We start from the raw sequence: 23,205 nt of genomic DNA, 5'->3' as shown, positions 1-23,205 counted from the left end.
AGATGAGGGTTTTTTGCCTTCCTCTGGATCAACTCAGTAGGGACTCATTAGGGATATAGGTTGAACTTGATGGACTCTGGTATTTTTTCAACCTTATGAACTATGTTACTATGTATTCACCCCCCTAAAGTCAATACTTTGTAGAGCCACCTTTTGCGGCAATCACAGCTCCAAGTCGCTTTGGATAAGTCTCTATGAGCTTGCCACATCCTACCACTGGGATTGTTTGCGCTTGTGAACAGCAATCGTTAAGTCTGACCACAGATTTTCAATTGGATTGGGATTTGGGCATTGACTAGGCCATTCCAACACATTTACATGTTTCCTCTTAAACCACTCAAGTGTTGTTTAGCAGTGTGTTTGGGGTCATTGTCCTGCTGGAAGGAGAACCTCCATCCTAGCCTCAAATCATGCACACAGTGGTACAGGTTTTGCTTAGGAATATCCCTGTTTATTTAGCACCATCCATGTTTCCCTCAACAGTTTCCCAGTCCCAGATGCTGAAAAACATCCCCACAGCATGATGCTGCCACCACCATGTTTCACTGATGGTGTTCTTTGGGTGATGTAATGTGTTGGGTTTGCGACAGACATAGCATTTTCTTTGATGGCCGAAAAGTTCAGTTTTAGTCTCATCAGACCAGAGCACCTTCCTCCATACATTTTGGGAGTCTCCCACATGCCTTTTTCGCAAACTCACAACGTGCCTTTTTGTTTTTAGCTGAAAGTAATGGCTTTCTTCTGGACACTCTGCCATAAAGCCCAACTCTATGGAGCGTACAGCTTATTGTCATCCTATGTACAGATACTCCAGTCTCTGCTGTGGAACTCCAGGGTTACCTTAGGTCTATGTACTGCCTCTCTGATTAATGCCCTCCTTGGCCGGTCCGTGAGTTTTGGTGGGCGGCAATCTCTTGGCAGGTTTGCTGTTGTGCCATGTTATTTTCGTTTGGTTAATATAGATTTGATTGTGCTTCTGGGGATCATCAAATATTTGGATTTGTTTTTATGACCTAACCCTGACTTGTACTTCTCAACAACATTGTCTCTTACTTGTTTGGAGAGTTCCTTGGTCTTCATGGCAGTGTTTGGTTACTGATGCCTCTTGCAGCCTCTGGGGCCTTTCAAAAAAGGTGTGTATATGTAATGACAGATCATGTGATACTTAGATTCCACACAGGTGGACATCATTTCACTAATTATGTGACTTCTGAAGGTAATTGGTTGCACCAGAGCTTTTTATGGGCTTCATAACAAAGGGGGTGAAATACATACGCACATGCCAATTTTCTGTTTTCTATTTCTAAACAATAGTTTTATTTATATATTTTTCTCTTTTCACTTCAACAACTTAGACTATTGTGTTCTGATCCATCACATAAAATTCAGATTAACAAAACATTGAACTTAAGGCTGTAATGTACCAAACACGAAAAAAGTCAAGGGGGTGAATACTTTTGCAAGGCGCTGTAATTCTGTTCTGTGCTACAGTATAACAGCGTTTCCCAACCTGTGTGCCTCCAGCTGTTGCAAAACTACAACTCTATTTAAAAATTGACCTATAGTTTAAATCAAGTCTTTATGTTGAACACATCAGTCTCCCTCCCCCTCCCTCCCTAGAAAAAAACCTTTGCAAAGATCAAGGAGTCTGCACAGGAATCTTTCCCATTAATGTCAATGGCATGGGTCAGGTTTATTGTTGCTGATGTCCATGGGTCCTCCTATAAAGCATATCACTAAATGCTGATAAAAACAGATGGCTGCCCCCCCCCCCCCCCCAAACAAAAAAATAAAAAAATAAATATGTATTAAAAGACATTACAATCATATAATAGAAATAGTTTAGAAATACATTCTCTTCAATAGCCTAAAAATCATGGTAATAATGCAGTTCCACTAAAGCTTACACGTAAAATGTACATAAACATTTACACCCACTTCTGAAATGTCATGTGAATGAATCTGAATTTGTGATTGGTGGATATCCAGTTCCTGAGACCCTCATCGATTGCTAGAACAAGGGGGACACAAGAGCGAGGCTGAAAACCGATGCCATAAAAAAAGCCATCTGAAACAAATGACTCAGCTGAGCGATTATATCCCTTCGTTCTTGTGATCGGTTGGGTCAAATCTTCTAACATGTCACTATGACATTTCTGAAGTTAACTAAAAGTCTGGTGGTTCAAGCCAGAACAGTTTTTTTGTTTGTTTTTAAATCCAGAAAAAAGGATATGGATGCTACTAATGGTAATATTTCTAATGTTTGAGACAAACTAACAAATCAATATATTTAATTAAATGTAATTTCCAGCCTCGTAAAATCCTATAACACAATGAGATTGTAATTCTGGAAATGGATCATTTTAGCAAATTAACTTAAGGCCGGTGTCTGATGTCCTCATTCTCGTTCTAGTGATCAGAATCAAATTAAATTGCCGAGTTAAATTACATGTGTATCGATTGCTTTCTTAGTTTAGGCAGAATCTGGGAAAGAGGAATGTGCTACGGAGGTGTATTGTGACAGGAGAAGGCCGATCACTGACAGCATCTATTGGAGCGGGATGGCAGATTTATGGCAGGTGCTTCAGGATCATTGTTACACTCTGCGCTCCGGCCGCAAGCAGAACTTCAGTGCCCCTAGCCAGAGATTAAGCGTTCCCTATTTCCTGTTTGCCTTATCCGTGTATCCAGACCTTCCCACTATGTTATAGACTTGGCATCTTTGCCACCTGCCTTGACCTTCTGCTACATCTGACTATGCTACTGCCTTATCTTCCGGTACCTCGCCTTGCCCAGCTACCTGTGTGGTCGAGCTGTGTCGGGGGTGGCGACCTGGGTGTCGCCTGCCACAGCAAGCCCATCCTGCCTTGCGGCAGGCTCTTAGGCTCCGCTCCCCGATACAGTCCGTGTCATCAGCCACACAGGTTAGAGGATCCACGTCCAACTCCGTTACAATAATCAAGTGATTGGGCTATTTAGTAAAATTTGACAGAGAAACAGAACCGCAATTTTGAAGAGTTATTTTTCACATTATAGACACTTAAGACATATCTGCAGGTGGGGCCCCCACCGATCTCCTGATCCCTATGATGTCATTCAAGGGGTATTATACATAGGGTATCAATAAGGTTAATGTGCTGGCCAATTTGATAAATCCACACATAGACTGTCCCAATAAGGACTATATAAATTTTTATTACTATATCACTTTTTAAGCTTTGTTTCATGCTGCTATTGTAGGTCATCTATACTACTTTAATAGGGCAATGTGGATTCCTTCATGCCATAGGAGCCCACCTCCCTCTATTAGCGCTGTAATTATGACCATGAAATATCCTTAAATTCCTGAACAGTCAATAAATTTTGAAAACTTTTTTCCCCCTACTTGAGGAGTCTGTCATTTGAATAAACTCTTGACACGCTGCCCAGAAACGTCAAAACTTTTGATTGTGCCAGGTCTCAGTCCTGAGACTCGCTGCGATTAGTTATAGGCTGGTAAAGTGTGCAGCAGAGGACTTTACTCCAAAGCTGGCTACCAGATCCAACCCTTCGGATTTGATTGACAGCCAGGGAGTGAGCCTTGAGCTGCCATGCACTTCACCAGGCTGTAACTTATAGGAGTGAGACCTGGTGCGATGTAAACTTTTGAAATGCCTTGGAAACATATAAAAAGTTTATTTAAATGACTGTAACACTTTAGGCCATAGGAGCTTATGCACATTATGACTGTAAATATCATAATTTATAGCTCACAGTAAAGGCTGCTATGTATTCATTTTAGCAGGGGTGGAATTCAAATTTTCGGCTGTGTAGATGGTCACAGAAGTAACTATGAGGAGGAGGAGACAGCGTTATGATACCACTGTGCTGTCCCCTCCTTCCACTAAATTAGCAGCGATTTAGCTGCAAAGCAACGAGGAAGCAGGCAGTGGGGAAACAATGAACACTCTCCAATGGTGGCAGTGGTGTAGGAGCCCAGCTTCTCCCCAGTTTGTGAGTCATCTATGTTTTTAGCAACTGGTTCATGGGAAGTGGGGGGATTCGGCTGAATCCCACCTCTGCATATTAGTATCGGACCTATAGACATCTTATTAATCATCTTTATGACTTATTATCAGTTATAAATGTGTCTGTAAATTTTTTTTCGGTTTGTGATTTTAAAGAAGTTACCCTTAAAACATCGGGTTGACAATCGTGGCTGCAAAGTTATCAAATAATGGAGTGAGGAATAGTCTGAGTGATGGGATTCAGAGGAATAGCCTGAGTGATGGGATTCAGAGGAATAGCCTGAGTGATGGGGTTCAGAGGAATAGTCTGAGTGATGGGATTCAGAGGAATAGCCTGAGTGATGGGATTCAGAGGAATAGCTTGAGTGATGGGATTCAGATGAATAGCCTGAGTGATGGGATTCAGAGGAATAGCCTGAGTGATGGGATTCAGAGGAATAGTCTGAGTGATGGGATTCAGAGGAATAGCCTGAGTGATGGGATTCAGAGGAATAGCCTGAGTGATGGGGTTCAGAGGAATAGTCTGAGTGATGGGATTCAGAGGAATAGCCTGAGTGATGGGATTCAGAGGAATAGCTTGAGTGATGGGATTCAGATGAATAGCCTGAGTGATGGGATTCAGATGAATAGCCTGAGTGATGGGGTTCAGAGGAATAGTCTGAGTGATGGGATTCAGAGGAATAGCCTGAGTGATGGGATTCAGAGGAATAGCTTGAGTGATGGGATTCAGATGAATAGCCTGAGTGATGGGATTCAGAGGAATAGCCTGAGTGATGGGATTCAGAGGAATAGCCTGAGTGATGGGGTTCAGAGGAATAGCCTGAGTGATGGGGTTCAGAGGAATAGTCTGAGGGATGGGATTCAGAGAAATAGCCTGAGGGATGGGATTCAGAGGAATAGCCTGAGGGATGGGATTCAGAGGAATAGTCTGAGGGAGGGGATTCAGAGGAATAGCCTGAGTGATGGGATTCAGAGGAATAGCCTGAGTGATGGGGTTCAGAGGAATAGTCTGAGGGATGGGATTCAGAGGAATAGCCTGAGTGATGGGATTCAGAGGAATAGCCTGAGTGATGGGGTTCAGAGGAATAGCCTGAGTGATGGGGTTCAGAGGAATAGTCTGAGGGATGAGATTCAGAGAAATAGCCTGAGGGATGGGATTCAGAGGCATAGCCTGAGTGAAGGGGTTCAGAGGAATAGTCTGAGGGATGGGATTCAGAGGAATAGCCTGAGTGATGGGATTCAGAGGAATAGCCTGAGTGATGGGGTTCAGAGGAATAGTCTGAGGGATGGGATTCAGAGGAATAGCCTGAGTGATGGGATTCAGAGGAATAGCCTGAGGGATGGAATTCAGAGAAATAGCCTGAGGGATGGGATTCAGAGGAATAGCCTGAGGGATGGGTTTCAGAGGAATAGTCTAGTCTGAGTGATGAGATTCAGAGGAAAAGCCTGATGGATGGGATTCAGAGGAATAGCGTAAGGGACGGGATTCAGAGGAAAAGCCTGATGGATGGGATTCAGAGGAATAATCTGAGGGACGGGATTCAGAGGAATAATCTGAGGGACGGGATTCAGAAGGAAAGCCTGAGGGAAGGAATTCAGAGGAATAATCTGAGGGACGGGATTCAGAAGGAAAGCCTGAGGGAAGGGATTCAGAGGAATAGCCTGAGGGATGAGATTCAGAGGAATAGTCTGAGGGATGGGATTCAGAGGAATAATCTGAGGGACGGGATTCAGAGGAATAATTTGAGGGACGGGATTCAGAAGGAAAGCCTGAGGGAAGGGATTCAGAGGAATAGCCTGAGGGATGAGATTCAGAGGAATAGTCTGAGGGATGGGATTCAGAAGAAAAGCCTGAGGGATGGGATTCAGAAGAAAAGCCTGAGGCATGAGATTCGGAAGAATAGCCTTAGGGAAGGGATTCAGAAGAAAAGCCTGAGGGATGTGATTCAGAGGAATAACCTGAGGGATAGGATTTATATGAATAGCTTTAGGGATTGAAATTCATAGGAATAGTCTAAGGGATAGGATTCAGAGGGGCAAACGTGAAAGAAAGCCTTTATTCTGTTGAGCTCCCTCCACTACTCCACAGCTCTGTCTGTCACTAGCTATTACACAGCTTTCACAATGTGAACATTACTGTACAATAGCTTATCCTGTAAACAAACATTTAGAGAGATTTCTTCCATCTAAAGCTTGGCGTTAGACTATCTACGCTGCAATGCTGTTTCTAACCATATAACTAACTCTTGGCCTTGACTGCTGAACAGAAACAATGAAACAAGGAACACAGGAAATGTCATTTACCAGCCTACAATTTCCATCACTCCAAATACTGTGATTCTATAGGAACAAAATGTGAGACATACACAGAAATTACCTGGATTTTTTTTTTTTTTTTTAGAAAAGAAGAATCCTATGAAATGAATGTTTTGCCATCATTTTCACAACAAGCTCTATTCAAGTAATTCAATTTCTATAACATAAAATAACATTTCTGGATTTTTTGTTTCTAACATTGTGATCTGGAATAAGTAAAATACCTCATCTTCATTCTTGTTTAGTGTTTTTCATTGTCACTTTGTCTCTTTCACAGATAAGTAGTGACGTTATACCCCCGTAATTGCCATCCAGAAGGGCCAAGAAACCCACATGCTGCACATATTTACAGGTTCTACATGAATAATGCATCAGAATGCTCCCAGGCACATTGTACAGACTGTACAAGATGGCAAGAGACAAGGTGTTGGGACATTTTTAAAAGGCAACTCTCTCATACCAACAAGAAGCATTATCTATCTTTCTATCTAAAACTTAGCATATGTAAATGTATGTATGTGTGTATGTATGTTCCAGCATAACTTCCAAATGGCGGAGATATTTAGATGAAACTTGGTACACATGTTACATATATGTCAACTCATGCCTTGTGCAACAAAGTTTTTTTTTTCTCTGAAGTCCTATGCAAGTCTATGGGACTTCCGGTACATTTCCCGATTGGGTTACTCTCGGGTAGCAGAGATTTCCAGGACTTTTAAACATCCTGCCGATTGTTCGATAGGCAGGTGTAGAGAATAAATAGTACATGGGGCAGGATATGAGGATGGGATATGAGCTCAGCATATGAGGACAGGATATGAGGTCAGGATATGAGGACGGGATATGAGGACACACTATAAAGATGGGATATGAAGTTAGGACATGAGTTCGGGATATGAGGTCGGATATGAGGTAGGGATATGAGGATGTGATATGAGGTTGGATATAAGGTTGGCATATGAGGACAGGATAAGAGGAGGTGGGGATATAAGGATGTGATTTGAGGATGGAATTTGAGGTTGGGATCTGAGGTCGAGATATAAGGACAGGCTATGAGGATGGGATATGAGAATGCTGGGTACTAAGCTAGAATGTGAAATAGGAAACAGCTGAGCATGCATCCTATTTGGGCTTAACATTTGGGGTACATGTTTGAACAGTGTTGACAAGCGTTTTTCAGGTGCAAGCAAAGTGCATGACCAAAAAGAGAGGAATGTATTCACAAAAGAATAAATATTCATGTGCGCAGGATATCTGTCTGGATCTATAAAATAGTTCATAGCAACCATCAGCCGGAAGGTTGGGAAGCTTGAGGCTTAATCAAACAGAACTAACATATCTTTTTGTACATACATACCGTGTTCTTCCCTCTGGCTATTTAGAGCTGTCAGCACTTTTATTAGCACAAAACTGCTTACAGATTAACTTTAAGGTCTAGTAGCTGCAAGTTACAACTCTCTATTTTCAACATTTCCACTATGTGTGAATATGACCTAATTATGCTGTTCCAACTACTACTGTAACAAGTGTGTCTGTTTTTGGTTCTGGCATCAGCTGCTCCTGTTCAGCTGCAGCTTCCCCTGTTGCTGTGATGACACCTGGGCCAATCAGGAGATGTGACAGACTGTCCAATTGTGTCCAGCCTTGTGTTGACACCCTCCTGAGCTGGTATTTTTGTACTGAGCTCAGTCTCAATGTTCTTGCCTGTAATAAAGGATCTTTCTATTGTCTATGGCTTTGGTTTGCTATACCTGTTTATCTTATGTACATTATTGGCCTGTTTTCCTGATTACTTTATTTCATTCTGATTTTGTACCACACAGCTCTTTCTGTTACTGACTTGGTTTGTTTGACCCTGATTATACGTTTGTTTGTGCATTCCCTGTTAGTGCTCTTAGGCTAAGTTTCCACTTGTTTTTTTTTCTGGCAGTTTTTGGAAAATTGCCACTGCAGTTTTTGAGCCAAAGTCAGAAGTGGATACACTTTTGAATACATTTCTGGCTTTGGTTCGAAAACTGCAGTGGCCAGAAAAGAAATCCAAGTGGAAACTTAACCTTACTCCTTTTCAATTGTTTAACTGTTTTGTGTATTGACCTTTCCTGTGACTTTCATATTAAGTTTTTATTTTTTTTTACCTTGACTTTGCTATGGCTTGACCCTTAGTAGTGTAGGAACCACAGGGACATAGAGTGTGAGTCACATTAGGGTTGCACTTTTCCTTGCACAGTTAAATATTACGCATGCGAGAAGTCTATTTCTAATTTTTCTATTTGGCCCTAAGAATTCTATTACTTATGATCATAGGAATGCTATTGGAATAAGGCAAAGTCATCAATTATAATGCCTTCTTGAGAGACTCACATAAAAGGATATGTTGTAGAAGCAAGCTATCTACAGGTAGGTGCACAGGAGGTGCGGAAATTGGTGTGCCAGAATTTGCTCACTCAATGCTGTCATGTAACCAAAGTTATGCAGAATTCAAGACATTCGGTTGAAATCCAACCTTAAAGGGGTACTCCGGTGAAAACATTTTTTCTTTTAAATCAACTGGTGGCAGAAAGTTAAACATATTTGTAAATTACTTCTATTAAAAAAATCTTAATCCTTCCAGAACTTATTAGCTGCTGAATGCTACAGAGGAAATTCCTTTCTTTTTGGAACACTGATGACATCACAAGCACAGTGCTCTCTGCTGACATCTCTGTCCATTTTAGCAACCATGCATAGCAGATGTATGCTAAGAGCAGCATGGTGGCTCAGTGGTTAGCACTGCTGCCTTGCAGTGATGGGGACTTGGGTTCAAATCCCACTAAGGACAACAATAAATAAAGTGTTATTATAATAACATCAGCAGAGAGGACTGTGGCCGTGATGTCATCAGAGAGCATTCCAAAAAGAAAATAATTTCCTCTGTAGTATTCAGCAGCTAATAAGTACAGGAAGGATTAAGATTTTTTAATAGAAGTAATTTACAGATATGTTTAACTTTCTGCCACCAGTTGATTTAAAAGAAAAAAGGTTTTCACCGGAGTAGCCCTTTAAATCTCTGCATCTCCATATAAAGTACCTAAGGTCAGTGTAGTACTGACTTGTATTCACAATGCAACCATGAAGAAAATCAAAGAATACCTAAATAATCCTTACATAAAGGTGCATCATTATAACTTGACTTTTATTACACTTTGCTTTTCATTCTGCTATATCCTTAGCTAATGTTCCAGAGCGAGTCGTTCAGCTGTTGAAGATGGTCCAATGCCAAAGCCGCAGGTTATGTCCTGCAAGGTTTTCTGAAAGGAATCTATAACCTAATGACATTATAAATACTGAATCTGATTAAGGGCTATAAAGTAGGAAATTGGCTAGAAAGGGCTTTCAGATAGGAAGTAAAGTCTGGATGTATTATGGAGTTTCTGTGCATAGAAACATCTATTAGTAATAACAGTAAAAGGCTTACAAGTCTAAATGATGACAATTTGTATACAACAGTTTTATCTAAAGCACATAAAATATGCTCCCTTTTAATATATTACAATGTATTATATTTTTACAGGGAACCTGTCATGTTGAAAATGCAGTCAAGTCTAGGGGCAGCCAGTTATAGAGCAGGAGGAGCTGAGAAGATTGATGTATAGTTTGTAGGAAAATTTCCAGGATACCTGTCATTTATTCTTTGTGATAGCCTGAGCTCTCTTAATACACTGTACACTTATACGCAGATAAACTAAGTAGGACCACCCACATGACTACTTAGCCCAAAGATGCGCAAAGATACATCAGATAACTATATATCCATCAGCTCAGCTCCTCCTGCTCCATAGTGTGCTGCTTGCTGACTGGACTGCAAGCAGCATACATGTTTTTATGTGATGGGTTCACAGGTTAAAAGGGGAAATTGAGCTAAACATGTACAGTAGCAGAGAACACAATAACAACTGTGATGACCATATACAGTGATCCCTCAACTTACAATGGCCTCAACATACAATAGTTTCAACATACAATGGTCTTTTCTGGACCATTGTAAGTTGAAACCAGACTCAATATACAATGCTACAGACAGTCCAGATCTGTGAAACGTGTCAATGGCTGGAAGAACCGACCAATCAGAATGGGCATTCACTGGTAAAACGCCTGTATTACTGAAGTGACTGGTGTCTGGTAGCGCCTCCCTACAGTACAGGGTGGTATTACATGTTCTGTACTCTTTACCTGTATTACTGTATTACATTTTCTGTACTACTCTTTACCTGTTTCAGGGTTACTGGCTCCCTTGGCACACTAAATGAGGGCGACCCCATGTTACTTTTTTAGGACATTGTGTGTACTGGACAGGACCCTGAAGAAGCTCATGTCCTCTACATAGACCAGTGTTTCCCAAGCAGGGTGCGCCCCCATTTGTTGCAAAACTACAACTCCCAGCATGCCCAGACAGCCTTTGGCTGTCCCAGCATGCTGGGAGTTGTAGTTTTGCAACAGCTGGAGGCTCCCTGCTTGGGAAACACTGGCATAGACAATGATTTACAGCTCCCAGCAGATCTTTCTTACTCTTATATTCAAGGATTTTCTTTATCTATATTAGCTATCTACTTATTTTTCTTTAACTCTCACTTTTTCCTATTTTTCGATGACATTTTGGTGCCTTTAGAACCAATTACCTGGTTTCCATACAGTTCTGGTCTCAACATACAATGGTCGTCCTGGAACCAATTAATATTGTAACTTGAGGGACCACTGTACTTAAAGGGAACCTGCTATAATAGCTTTTTAAAGATGTACAGTGGTCCCTCTAGTCCCTCAAGTAACAATATTAATTGATTTAAGTACAACCATTGAATGTTAAGACTATATCTCTATGGAAACCAGCTAATTAGTTCTAAAGACCCAAAATGTCATCCAGAAATTAATTTTAAAGAAAAATAAGTAGATAACTAAAACCGATAAAGCAAGTCCTTACATAAAATTAAGAAAGCTGCTGGAAGCTTTACATGACTGTCTATGTAGAGGACAGGAGCTTTTCCAGGGTCCTGTACAGTGTACACAGTGTCACAAAAAATATTAAGCCACTCTCACCTGGTGTCCATAGGAGCAGCTATCTCTGGCACAGGTAAAGAGTAGTACAGAACATGAAGTACCTCCCTGTACTGTAGGGAGCACTACCCGACAGTCAATCAGTGCATGCACCTCAGTAATACAGGGGTTTTTACCAGTGAAATTCCCATTCTGATAGGTCAGTTCTTCCAGCCATTAACACGTTTCACAGATCTGGACATCTGTACATTGTATGTTGAGTCTGGTTTTAATTTACAATGGTCCAGAAAAGACCACGTATGATGAAAATATAGTATGTTGAGGCCATTGTAAGAGGAAACAGTGTATTGTGTACTACTATGAAGTCATGGAGGTAATTCTACCCTCCTTAGAAGTAAAGCAGTCCTTGCATTGCAAGCCAGCTTTAGATACATTAAAGGGGTACTCCGGCCCTAAGACATCTTATCCCCTACCCAAAGGATAGGGGATAAGATGTCTGATCGAGGGCGTCTCTGGACCAGATGAAGAAGAAAAGATAACAGAGAAGATATCACTCAAGTCAGAAGACGTCATTCAGGTCACTGATATAATTTTGTCTTCTCCTGACTGTCCCATCAGAGCTGTAGGCACTTGTAAATTCTGCAGTGATGATGGGTAAAACTGTGTCCAATCTGTGGCTCTCCAGCTGTTATAAAACTACAACTCCCATAATGCCGGAGGCTCTCCAGACATAATGGGAGTTTTAGCTTTCCAACAGCTGGAGAACCACTTCAACTGAGGTGATCGGTGGGGGTCTCAGCAGTCGGATCCCCACCAAAAAAATGGCCCTGGGGAGGGGGGGGGGCAGGAATTGAGAGGTAGGGAGCCCCGAGGTAATTTTTTACATCGGGGCCCTGTGGTTTCTAGCTACACCGATGGGGCCTACCACAACTATGGGGGCAACTATTAACAGAGGGGCCTACCCAAACTCTAGGGATAGGGGATAATTTATTTTTAACCAGACAACTCCTGTAATAGCACAGTGTTATACAACACTGCAGTCTGCTCTAATCTGATTGGAAATATATAATTAGAAAATAAAATAATATTGGGGGCAGGCCACTGGGGGGGTCAGGCCTTGAGCTGTGTGAGGGGCCCCAAAATTTCTGATGGCAGCCCTGGATACTGCAATCCTTTTCTATGGGAAATACTTCCTTTTCTTGAAAAATTTCAGGGGTGCCAACATTTACGGCCATGGCTGTATATAGTGCAGATAGTTAATATTTTCTGTCCTCTGCTCACTGTCACTTCATATTGGATTCTCAGTGGAGAGTTTCTTAATCTAAGTTTTGGCTCCGTGAAGAATTCATTATTTTACACCACACTACAGTAGCTGTGACCATAGATCACATCAGCAGCTACAATATAGTCGGTGACTTAAACGTTATACATCAGGCAAGTTAAATGAATTTAGTGAGTGAAAATGAACAAGCTGTGCCATCTCCTAGAGCTGGTGCTAAAATGTTAAAAGAGTTTGTGACAGGGAAGGAAGTTCATCAGTAAACCGGTCACTACTAACATAACTTTTTGTTATGAAGGTGAAAAATGAACTCGTCACCTGGAAGAGGGGTCTTTGGGTTAAACCAAAAAGAAAGGTTGCAGAGTACAAGTGAACAGTATACAACATACAGTTTCTGACCTCCTTTAAATAAGATACAACTCAATGACATACATCATGAGACTTGATTCTCTTGTGGGCTCCTGGATCTGCACCAAGCTTATTGGGGAAAGGGGCCCAGTCGCCAACTGTATGTGCATCTTCAAGCTGAGGCGATAGAAATTAAAAATGGTTTGCTGCAGTACACAAAGTATACGTGGGCATCCTTTTTTTTTGGTGGGACGTAGATGGATACCAGTGACGTATGGCATAAATGCAGTGTAAACCCACCCTAAGCAAGTTTCTGCTTATTTAAGACTTAATCCCCTTTTTATTGTGATGAAATGTCCCCATTTATTATACTATATATTTAATCAGATAATTATTTAACTGTGATGCTGTTGCCTTATATATTGTATACTTTCTTTACAGAACCCTAAATACACTGAATACTGTAAAAATACAAATGAAAATGATAATAATCTGTCTTTATTTTAAGCCGAGGAACGTGCTCTCGAATCACCCAAAGTGCAAGAAAAAGTGCAAACGTGTTACACTAAAAAAACGTGCACAAAGGATGCGGTCTATCGCAAGCCCTTCTCCGATAGGAGAGAGGCCCCCCAACAAACCTTACCCTTCGCCTCTGGACCAAAAGGTACCTGCGAGGTTCCAGGTTCAATGTCCCTTTTCGCCGAAGCTACTAGGGGACCACAAATGCTCCCGGCATCCCCCTTGGCGTTAGCCAAGGTATCTGCCCGCAGAGCCGATAACGGTAGGTACCCAGCCAAAGCAGGAGTATCCGGGGTGTTTGCAGGGAGGTGCGGAACCTAATGGCCACACACACCTCCCCTAGACCGCCAGGAGGGACACCCAGAAGGGCTACCGCATGCTGACAAACCCTGTGGACATACAACACGCAAAAAGTGACACAGTGAGACAAAAATAAATAAGTGAATGTGTGCAGATATACTGCCCGGACATCCGGCCGGATCTATAAAAATTTCTCTGATCCTAGCCAGAAGGCCGGGAATCAAGAGGTGAGTGCCACAAGGTGAAGAGATTATGGTGCCCGTGCTTAAACTCAGTGAGCCAGTATTCCCAGTGAGTTTCGGCACCTCGGGGTCACCACTCCCCGAGGCACAAAAGTACCTCGGCTCTAGACCCTCTCAGCCTCATGGCGAGACCCGGAGGGAACAGGTCACATCGGGGCAGCCGTCGAGCTGATTCCTCAGAACCAGTCCCGGAAAGCCCTGGTACACCTGCACCCTCCATGCAGCACCCATCCCCACCAGCCCCATACCGGCGTTACTGCCCAACGGCATGAAAAACTGATAAGAACAGATACTACACTTGATCTTAGCCAAGAGGCCGAGAAGCGATAATAATCTGTCTCATACTGCAATCAACTCTGTAAGAAAAAAAAAGAATTCTCCTGAATGAGTCCAAGGAGTTCAGCCATTTAACCCTCCTCCATTCAATCTTGTGTCTAGTTGTAAAACAACTGACTGCAGAAGGAGCCTCCCCCCTTTGCTCTGTCTGCATAATAAGACGAGCCCCCCAGCCCTAACATAAACCCTCCCTTTAAAAAAGGCAAATGTTCAGGATGAAACTAAAGAGGAAAGGGACATTGCACAACTACAGATATCAAGTGCACCAATATTTCTACCATGAAATATGTAGTATTTCTATGTAATATTTCTACTACGTAATATTTCTACTAGTACAGCCTGTAATGTAGGGAAGTGCAGCCCTTATCTCTCCCACTCTCCTGTCCCTACCTATTAGGAGCATCTGCCCTAAGTCATAGCCTACCAGTGGGTGATGGTCCCTTCCTAACTAAGTGCACAGGGAAAGGTAGGATAGTCAGCCAGTTGAGTCAGAACCAAACAGGCTCATCAGTCGCAGAATATCGTAGTCACCAGTCGTAGTCACCAGTCAGAGCCAGGAGGTCAAGAACCATGGGGGAGATTTATCAAGACCTGTCCAGAGGAAAAGTTGCTTAGTTTTCCATAGCAACCAATCAGATCGCTTCTTTCATTTTTGAAAAGGCCTCTGAAAAATGAAAGAAGTGATCTGATTGGTTGCTATAGGCAACTCAGCAACTTTTCCTCTGGACAGGATTTGATACATCTCCTCCATGTCAATAACTTGGCAGTGTCAGAACCAGAATCAGGAAACCAGGGTACAATATTTCACACCAAGTGACAGAGAACACCCGGCACATTCACTTCTTAGACAATCAATATAACTTAGGAGGATATAGTGGGAGGGAGCATTGGCAGAGCCACGATGGCATACTCCAATACTGGATCCATAATCCAGTGCAATAGATGGTGCTACTCTTCTCATCTCGTCTCTTAGTATCCAAATCCAAATATGTTATCACAGAAAATAAATGTTGACGGAGCACTCACCTTGGCCAGTGAATAACGAAAAACATTTTTATTGATCACATGCTACAGACATCTTGGGGGGCAGAACAGATGGAATGGTAGGGGTTGGTGTTGCTAATGCTGTGTTAAACCCCCCAACACATGTTCCATTTGTTCTGTCTCCCAAGATGTCTGTACCATGTGATCAATAAATAAGTTTTTCATTATTCACTGGCCAAAGTGAGTGCTCCATCCTCAATTATTTTCTGTGAGAGCGTACAGGTAACAATATTTGTTTTATGGCATCGGTCCTATTAAGTAAACTAGTTTCATGTTGCCTAAATCACGGGCAGCATGAAAACCTGACAGGCTCCCCTATTAAAATGAGATCTGATACATCGGGCAAATATGTATCTAGAATACATGACTACTATATAAAAAAATATTAATGCAACAAAAACATAGATAAAGTCAACAAGACAGACTATAAAAGATTAGCAAACAATGGGCTTGGAAAGTAAGGTGAAGATGTTGTAGGAGGAGGAGTCGTCTTTGGTTCCATTCTTTTCATCACACCATGAGTAATCCCAAAATTTGCTCTGTTTGTAAACCTAGAGATACCGTATACCCTCTGGATAAAAGGCATTTTAAAATAAGAAGCTACTTAGTTTATTTATAAAGAATAAAATGATATAATAAAAAAGTTTGTGTGTGTAATACAGTTTAATCCATTTTAAAGGAGCACTGTGGTCAGACAGAAAAGACATTTAAAAAGAAAATAACTTTCTGTGGAGCATACAGCAGCTGATAAGTACTGGAAGGATTAAGATTTTTAAATAGAAGTAATTAAAAAATCTGTGTAACTTTTTGGCACCAGTTGATTTAAGAAAAATAAATATTTTTCACTGGAGTACCCCTTTAATCCTGGTCTTAGATTTTCTGCATCCATCAGACTGTAACCTAGAGCAGTGGTCTCCCAAAAAAAAAAAAAAAATGAATAAATAAATAAAGATTTTCAATTTAGAGATACAAAACTTTACCTTGGGCTTTTCATCCAAAATTTGCTGTCGAATCTCTTTGTGTTTCTCCACAAGTTTTTCCTGTCTTTTGCTTTGAGCATCTTCTAACTATAAGAAGAAAACAAAGAGAGTTTACATATATATAAAAAAAAAAGGCCAAACAGAAACAATTTTCATTTAACAATCTAGAGCAGATTCTAAATTTAAAGGGGTTATCCACCATAAGGTAATTTTAGTAGTTACTTGCCTGACAGTAATGGGCATGCTTAGAAAGGATCCGTGCTTGTTTTGGAGCTAAACATGTCAACCATAACGCTGTGGCTATCTTTTTTGTGAACTGATCATTTCATGTTGGAGTTCCCTCCCTCCAACTACAAGCCTCATAATTCCTTGTTTGTAAGTGTGAGGTCATTTTTCTCCCTCCCACACATCAGCTACCCCACCCATTCAAACACACCTGTGCTGCCTTCAATGCAATAGACCAGTGTTTTCTGACCAGGGTGCCTCTAGCTGTTGCAAACCTACAGTAACACTGCAGAATTATCTCCCTCCCACCCAGCGGTCGATCCACTCATTGAAGGAAACCAGGCTCCCTCTGAACACCTGACAAAATAAACATTGGGCCAAAAATCACAGAAAAATTGTGAGAACACCCTCAAATGCAGATACAGACACTTTATTATGAACATGAATATGAATGAATATATATGAATATTCCGCATGGACATTCTCCTGCATTCTCCTGAGTTCCCAATGATTTCAATAGGATTCTGCTGCACTGTGCACACATTCGGCGGAAATGCTGATTCTTTCTGCAGATTCTGCTTGGAAATGGACTGCTGTCTATGAGACGGCACATTTCCGAGCTGTCCTAGCTCCTGCTGGATCATGAAATTGTGCAGAATGTCTGCCCATGTTTTCCGGGCAGACATTACACACATTTTCAGCTGTGTGAACCCGGCCTAAATAAGCAGACTGACTGATTACAAGATTGGAGTCACCTGTGACGGTAACTGCTGGACATACTAGTGTAACATGTCCCCATTGCCAAATTATTTTCTCTCTTTACGAGGGTACCATCATTTTTGTCCAGGTCAGTTTTATTATTTTGTTTTTTAAAAGGATTCCGTTAAACCACAATTCAAAAGCAATGTCTGATTTTCATGTAGTATATGTAGATAGATAGATAGATAGATAGATAGATAGATAGATAGATAGGCAGACATAGAAATGTACAAAGCTGATAGGAAACAATACATCAAGGGACTCTAATGCCCTCTCAAACAAAGTGAAATGGAAGAATGTAAGAAAGTAAAGAATAATTCCTTTCAAGGACTGTATGTCAGTCTGGTCTTGGTGCAGTTTAGCCAAGTCTGGCTATGTCTATATGCTTCTCAGTCAGACATTTTCTATTAAAATGTCCATAGTTACTAATGCCTCCTGTATTTAATTTATTTCCTTTTTTTTATTACTAGTTTAAGGACACAGAATAGCGGTGCTGAATAATGGTAGTGTCAGTATAATCTAGTTCTTCTGCTGGCTGAACAGAAGATTCCACCAGAAAATCAATGTATTTGATTAATATAATAGAATCTTTGTTGCAATCAATCTTGTGTAACACAACCAGTTCCAGCATCAGTGTAGACCATGCCCCAGAGCGGGCAGTAAAGGTTTTTATTCTAACCCTCTCTGAATAATAGACAGGTGTTCAAGCACCCGGTCTAAAGAATTAATGATTTCCTGGAAATCTATCAGTTCAGCTGGAGAACATATCTCCAAGGTGAATGTTCTGTTTTATTGAAGATATGGAAATCTGGTTTTTGGTGATATCTCTTTGGGGTTTTCGGGGGCAGACTCTATAAACCTATACTGACTGCATTGCATTGGCATTTACAGTGGTCGACATTAGAGATACATAGGACACTACAAAAATAAGACTTATAGTGAAGGTCATATTTTTTCTAAATATTTTGCTGGAGGCACAGTAAAAATAAAAAAAATAAGTAATACTTATCTACTCCAGTCCCCCACAGCTTCTGTTCCAGAGCCTTCCAGTACCTGCTTTTCACAGCTTGTTGCTGATTCCCAAATTAGTAGTTTAAACAAGACCTGTTTCCTATTACTAACTTTTCCCACATATGACTGATCGGCCCTATAGAGTATATTCCCATGTGTTTGATCAGTTTAGGGGCACATGTAAATGAAACCTGTATAAAAGGAGTCCTTGCAGCTTCATAATACGTAGAAGGCACTCTGTTTTTCACTACATGATGCCTCCGTATTGAACTATATTGCAGCAATACTTGTGTGAGCCTATGAAGAACAGAGAACCCCTAGTGTGGTGGCCTGAGGGGGGTTGAAGGGGTACCCTAGAGAGTAAATGTTTTTTTTTCCTATTCTCTAGAAGTAAGTAGTAGAGATATAGGTCTAGTCACGTTACGTTAAGGTGGTTAGTAGGGTGTGTTTAGGCCCAGCAGGTGAAGAGGATTGGTGCGGGAGAGAGGGTTAGGAGGTAGCAGGCAGGAGCTCACCAATCAGTGGGAGAAGAGAACTGAGTGTGCTATCCGGAGTATCCTTTTTAAGACATCAATAGTAATAACTTTTGTCGCTTCACTGCCCAAGTACTACAATAGTTTGACATTGCAGAGCTGGTACATCATATGGTACTGTTTTTAGCAGAGGCGTGAATTCAACTAAAATGCTTCATCTGTAGTACTGGTCTTATGATCTTTATAGTTACGTCCATGGTATTAGGTGCATGTCAACGCTCCTTGCTACATCACTATTTGTTTTTTTGGTTGGAGACTGCCTCATTAGCAGAACTCTTTGGAACCCCCCTGTATTTACTTGGCGATATGTTGTAAATTACTGCCAGATTATATGAGAATACATTTCCTGAAGGCCTCATGCAAATATGTATTAGAATGATTTGGGGTAATTAAAATGCTAAGAAATAAAAATTGGCTTCAAGTACCTTATCCACTTATCAACGTTCATAATTATAAAATGCTAATTCCCCTGGAAGCAAATACCACACACTGTAAGAACTCTGCGGGGGATGTGCTCTGTACACTCCTTTATATGCAGCATTTATGTAACTGATATAATCGAGGCTTCAGCTTCTTCATGTAATATCTGATATTGATCCCCATTACAAGTATTCATCTAAGCAGAAGGAATAGGTGATCCCCCAATACTTATAATGTTGGGTAGTTAATATTATTATACTCAAAATGGAAAACCTTCCTTGCAGCTTGTAGACTCTTCTGTATATTCATGGCAATTGAATGAGGCCTATAGAATAAGGCAGCAAATGGCACCTGAAAGCTTGTAACCGGTCAAGCTGGTTCTCCACCATTCATGCAAACTAGTTGGTAAATTAATTCATGGCCAGTTTGCCAAACCGGGGAATAGCACTGCCCTGATCCTATCCTGTCATCACTGTTGTGAGTGGGCATTGTCCGATATATATTATCACCCACCTGTGTTCTACTTCCACCCATTCAGTAAGAGGGCATAGAGTATGTCACTGAGCCATCTTCTCTTCCTCACACTTTCTCTTGTGGCTAAAAGCTGAATATCAGAACTGCTTATCACTAGGCAAACGTTTCCTGTGCATTTATATGATGGCAACCAAATGGCCCCTGGAATGGGTTAGGGTCAATATATCATAATTCCTATAACTCCGGTAAATACCAGGGTCACTAGTACCCTTATTTAATTCCCACCCCTAAAAATATACTTTTATTGTGTTCAAAACAATATATAACAGGTGAGTGACAGTTATTATAATCACAGGCCTCAATGTGTTTTGTATTTCCTTCTGTGTTCACAGGCAGTATAATACTGTAAAATTAGTGTACTGTCATCAGTGGTCTGCAGCACCACTGTCTTATATACACAAGGGGCTTCGCAGTTAAAACAGCAGTAATGTCTCCTCTACATGTTTCGTCACATCTGTGACGTCATCAGGAGGGAAAATGGGCATCAACCCGAGCATCCAACCAGCTCAGTATTTATAGTCTTCACGGTCCACCGCTTAATGGTTATTAGCCTACTATATCCACACAATTATACACTTATACATCAGCTGTAACAATAGCCAATCACCTTTACCTCCGTTCCTTTGACATATGTAACCAGCGCCACCCATCTGGCACACATATGCCTCCTCCACCTATCTCCGAGCGAGATCATACTTACGTCATGTCATTGGTGTCCGCAATGTTTACATTGGGGTGCTGTGTGTTGCGCACGTGTCATCCAGTCCAATTGCTAGATCGCACGGGTGCCTACGCATCACTGTCATTTCAATACTTATACTCCCGTGCATAACCTGCGTCCAATGTGCATGTCCATTGGATTCACTACACGCGCGTGCACATTAGGCATTTATCCGTACTTAGACTCTCGAGATTTACTGATCCTACTGCACATGTCAGCCAGGAAATATGCCTGTGTGTATTCTTATATATTCACTGTTCTTAATTTATTTGCAAGGTATCATCATACAAAATTACTTAGACCATGCATTCTGCAAATCTAGCTTAATGATCACCTTGTCAACTCTGCATTTTATTACAGCACATATGTCCTACAGGCTATACTTCTAGTTTTCATGAAGGTGGTAATGTTCTATAACACTAAATATGGAGGTATATTTTATAATAGTATCTAGAGGGGAACCCCCACTTTTTCTTTTATTTGGCTATAAGTATTTATCAATGTATAAGTGATTATAAGGTTAGGGGAGCTTCTACCCTCATTTTTAGGTGGGTATCTTTGAGCTCTCTCTAAACCTTTCTCCAATTCTTACCTTATCTGTTCTCTTATCCTTTTAACTAACCATTTGGTTGTTGTGGTTATTGAGATTCAGTTCTCTGTTCCTTTGCCCCCGCCAGTTGTGGTTACCACGTTATGGCAGGATTCCTATCACAGCACATTAATCTGGATAATTTAGCTGCAGAAGCCTCACAAGTGTTTTCCACTATTACACTCCCTTTGGACCAAAATAACATACAACAAGTCTTTAAAAATATTTTCAAAACCTATAAGAATTGCATAAGATCGTGGTGGGAAGTGGCGAGTTTGGAGACCTACTTGCAGCAGAAATTAGTATACAGGGGTCTGAGAACCCAAATAACACCAAATTCTTATCGGGAGGATATAGCTTTTCTTAAAGGGGTTCTCCGGTGCTTACACATCTTATCCCCTATCCAAAGGATAGGGGATAAGATGCCTGATTGCGGGACTTCCGCCGCTGGGGACCCCCGGGCTCATGCACGTGGCACCCCGTTTGTAATCAGTCCCCGGAGCGTGTTTGCTCCGGGTCTGATTACGGGCGACCACGGGGCCGGCGGCGCGTGACATCATGCCTCCGCCCCCGTGTGACGTCACGCTCCGCCCCTCAATGCAAGCCTATGGGAGGGGGCATGAAAGCTATGACGCCCCCTCCCGTAGGCTTGCATTGAGGGGCGGCCCGGTGGTCGCCCATAATCAGACCCGGAGCGAACACGCTCCGGGGACTGATTACAAACGGGGTGCCGCGTGCATGATCACGGGCGTCCCCAGCTGCGGGACTCCCGCGATCAGGCATCTTATCCCCTATCCTTTGGATAGGGGATAAGATGTGTAAGCACCGGAGAACCCCTTTAAAGGCTGGGAACATCTACAGACAGAAACCTCCCTACGTCTTATTGCATATTTACTTGAATATGAGAAAAAATATCTGACACAGATTAATACTGAACTTGAAAGTCAAGTAAGGGACATCCAGACTTTAGTATCACACCAAGACTTTGGGGCTTTGGAAAATAAATTAAAAACAAACCTTGACCAATGCAAGGAAAAGAAACATAACAAATTTGTGAGGGACTATACTGACTTTGCAATTGATCAGGTCTACACAGACAAGAGTCATAATCGTTGTCGTGGTGGGCCACAGACATTAGAAGGCCAATTTAATCAGGGTCGAACTTTCTCAGAATCAGATACCTCTGGGACAGAAGGGTTCCTTTCAGACACTAGTGGTGACCAGCGTCCTCAAATGAAAAGAAAGTCTAAATACTAAAGAATACAAGGCTTCAGAGGGAACCCGGCTCCACGATGCTGAACGACCACAACAGGTGAAGGATTAAAAGGATTTTATTGTCCAGAATGCAACGCGTTTCGCTGCGCATGCGCAGCTTCATCATGCCCGATGCATGCGCAGCAAAACGCGTTGCATTCTGGACAATAAAATCCTTTTAATCCTTCACCTGTTGTGGTCGTTCAGCGCCATGGAGCCGGGTTCCCTCTGAAGCCTTGTATTCTTTTGCCTGATATTTACCGGAGGGCAGCAGACAACCTAACCTATTTCTACGCCTACATCATTGTTGTGTATGAAGTTGCACAACCACCCAGGGTGAGCAATTTATTTATATAATTACCTCACCATTGGATCGCAAACGTTACTAGTCTATGAAGCGCCTGTTTTCCTTATTCCTAAATACTAAAGAGGTGGACGGCAAGGTAATAAGAGAGCTCAGATCAGACCATACGTAGTACCCTCCCAACAGCAAACAACATGCCCGACACTACCCCAACAAAGAAACATTCTAGTACCAGCATATGGTGGAAATGTTGGTGGGGGTGCTTTGTTATCAGCCAGTGTATTGGGACTCGTTATGAACATGGGAATGAACACAGGGAGTCAGTTGACAACAGGCCAATTGGGCAGGGCAGATGGAGTAGCATCTGGGATGCCTCAGGTATCCATGCTTCTACCACAAGGCTCACAAGCACCCTTGGCAAATGGGATGCCTTTTTTAGGACCACCTCTGCTGACC

At 41.7% G+C, this 23,205-nt stretch overlaps 1 protein-coding gene and 1 non-coding gene across 3 annotated transcripts in view; both read right to left on the bottom strand.

Moving 5' to 3' along the window:
• PLCB1 (phospholipase C beta 1) overlaps positions 1–23,205 on the bottom strand; it is a 750,135-nt gene that overhangs the window by 47,600 nt on the left and 679,330 nt on the right. For both annotated transcript variants that reach the window (XM_056567840.1, XM_056567842.1), the window contains exon 31: positions 16,400–16,486. In XM_056567840.1, coding sequence (XP_056423815.1) covers positions 16,400–16,486 — 87 coding nt within the window. The remainder of the gene's footprint in view (positions 1–16,399; positions 16,487–23,205) is intronic.
• Positions 14,180–14,367, bottom strand: LOC130363273 (U2 spliceosomal RNA). The gene has a single exon (XR_008891775.1). It is a non-coding gene; the product is annotated as a U2 spliceosomal RNA (small nuclear RNA).

This window comes from Hyla sarda, chromosome 3, assembly GCF_029499605.1.
Source record: "Hyla sarda isolate aHylSar1 chromosome 3, aHylSar1.hap1, whole genome shotgun sequence".
Classification (NCBI taxonomy): domain Eukaryota; kingdom Metazoa; phylum Chordata; class Amphibia; order Anura; family Hylidae; genus Hyla; species Hyla sarda.
Note: the sequence above shows the minus strand (reverse complement) of the source record. Positions and strands in the feature narration are given on the sequence as shown.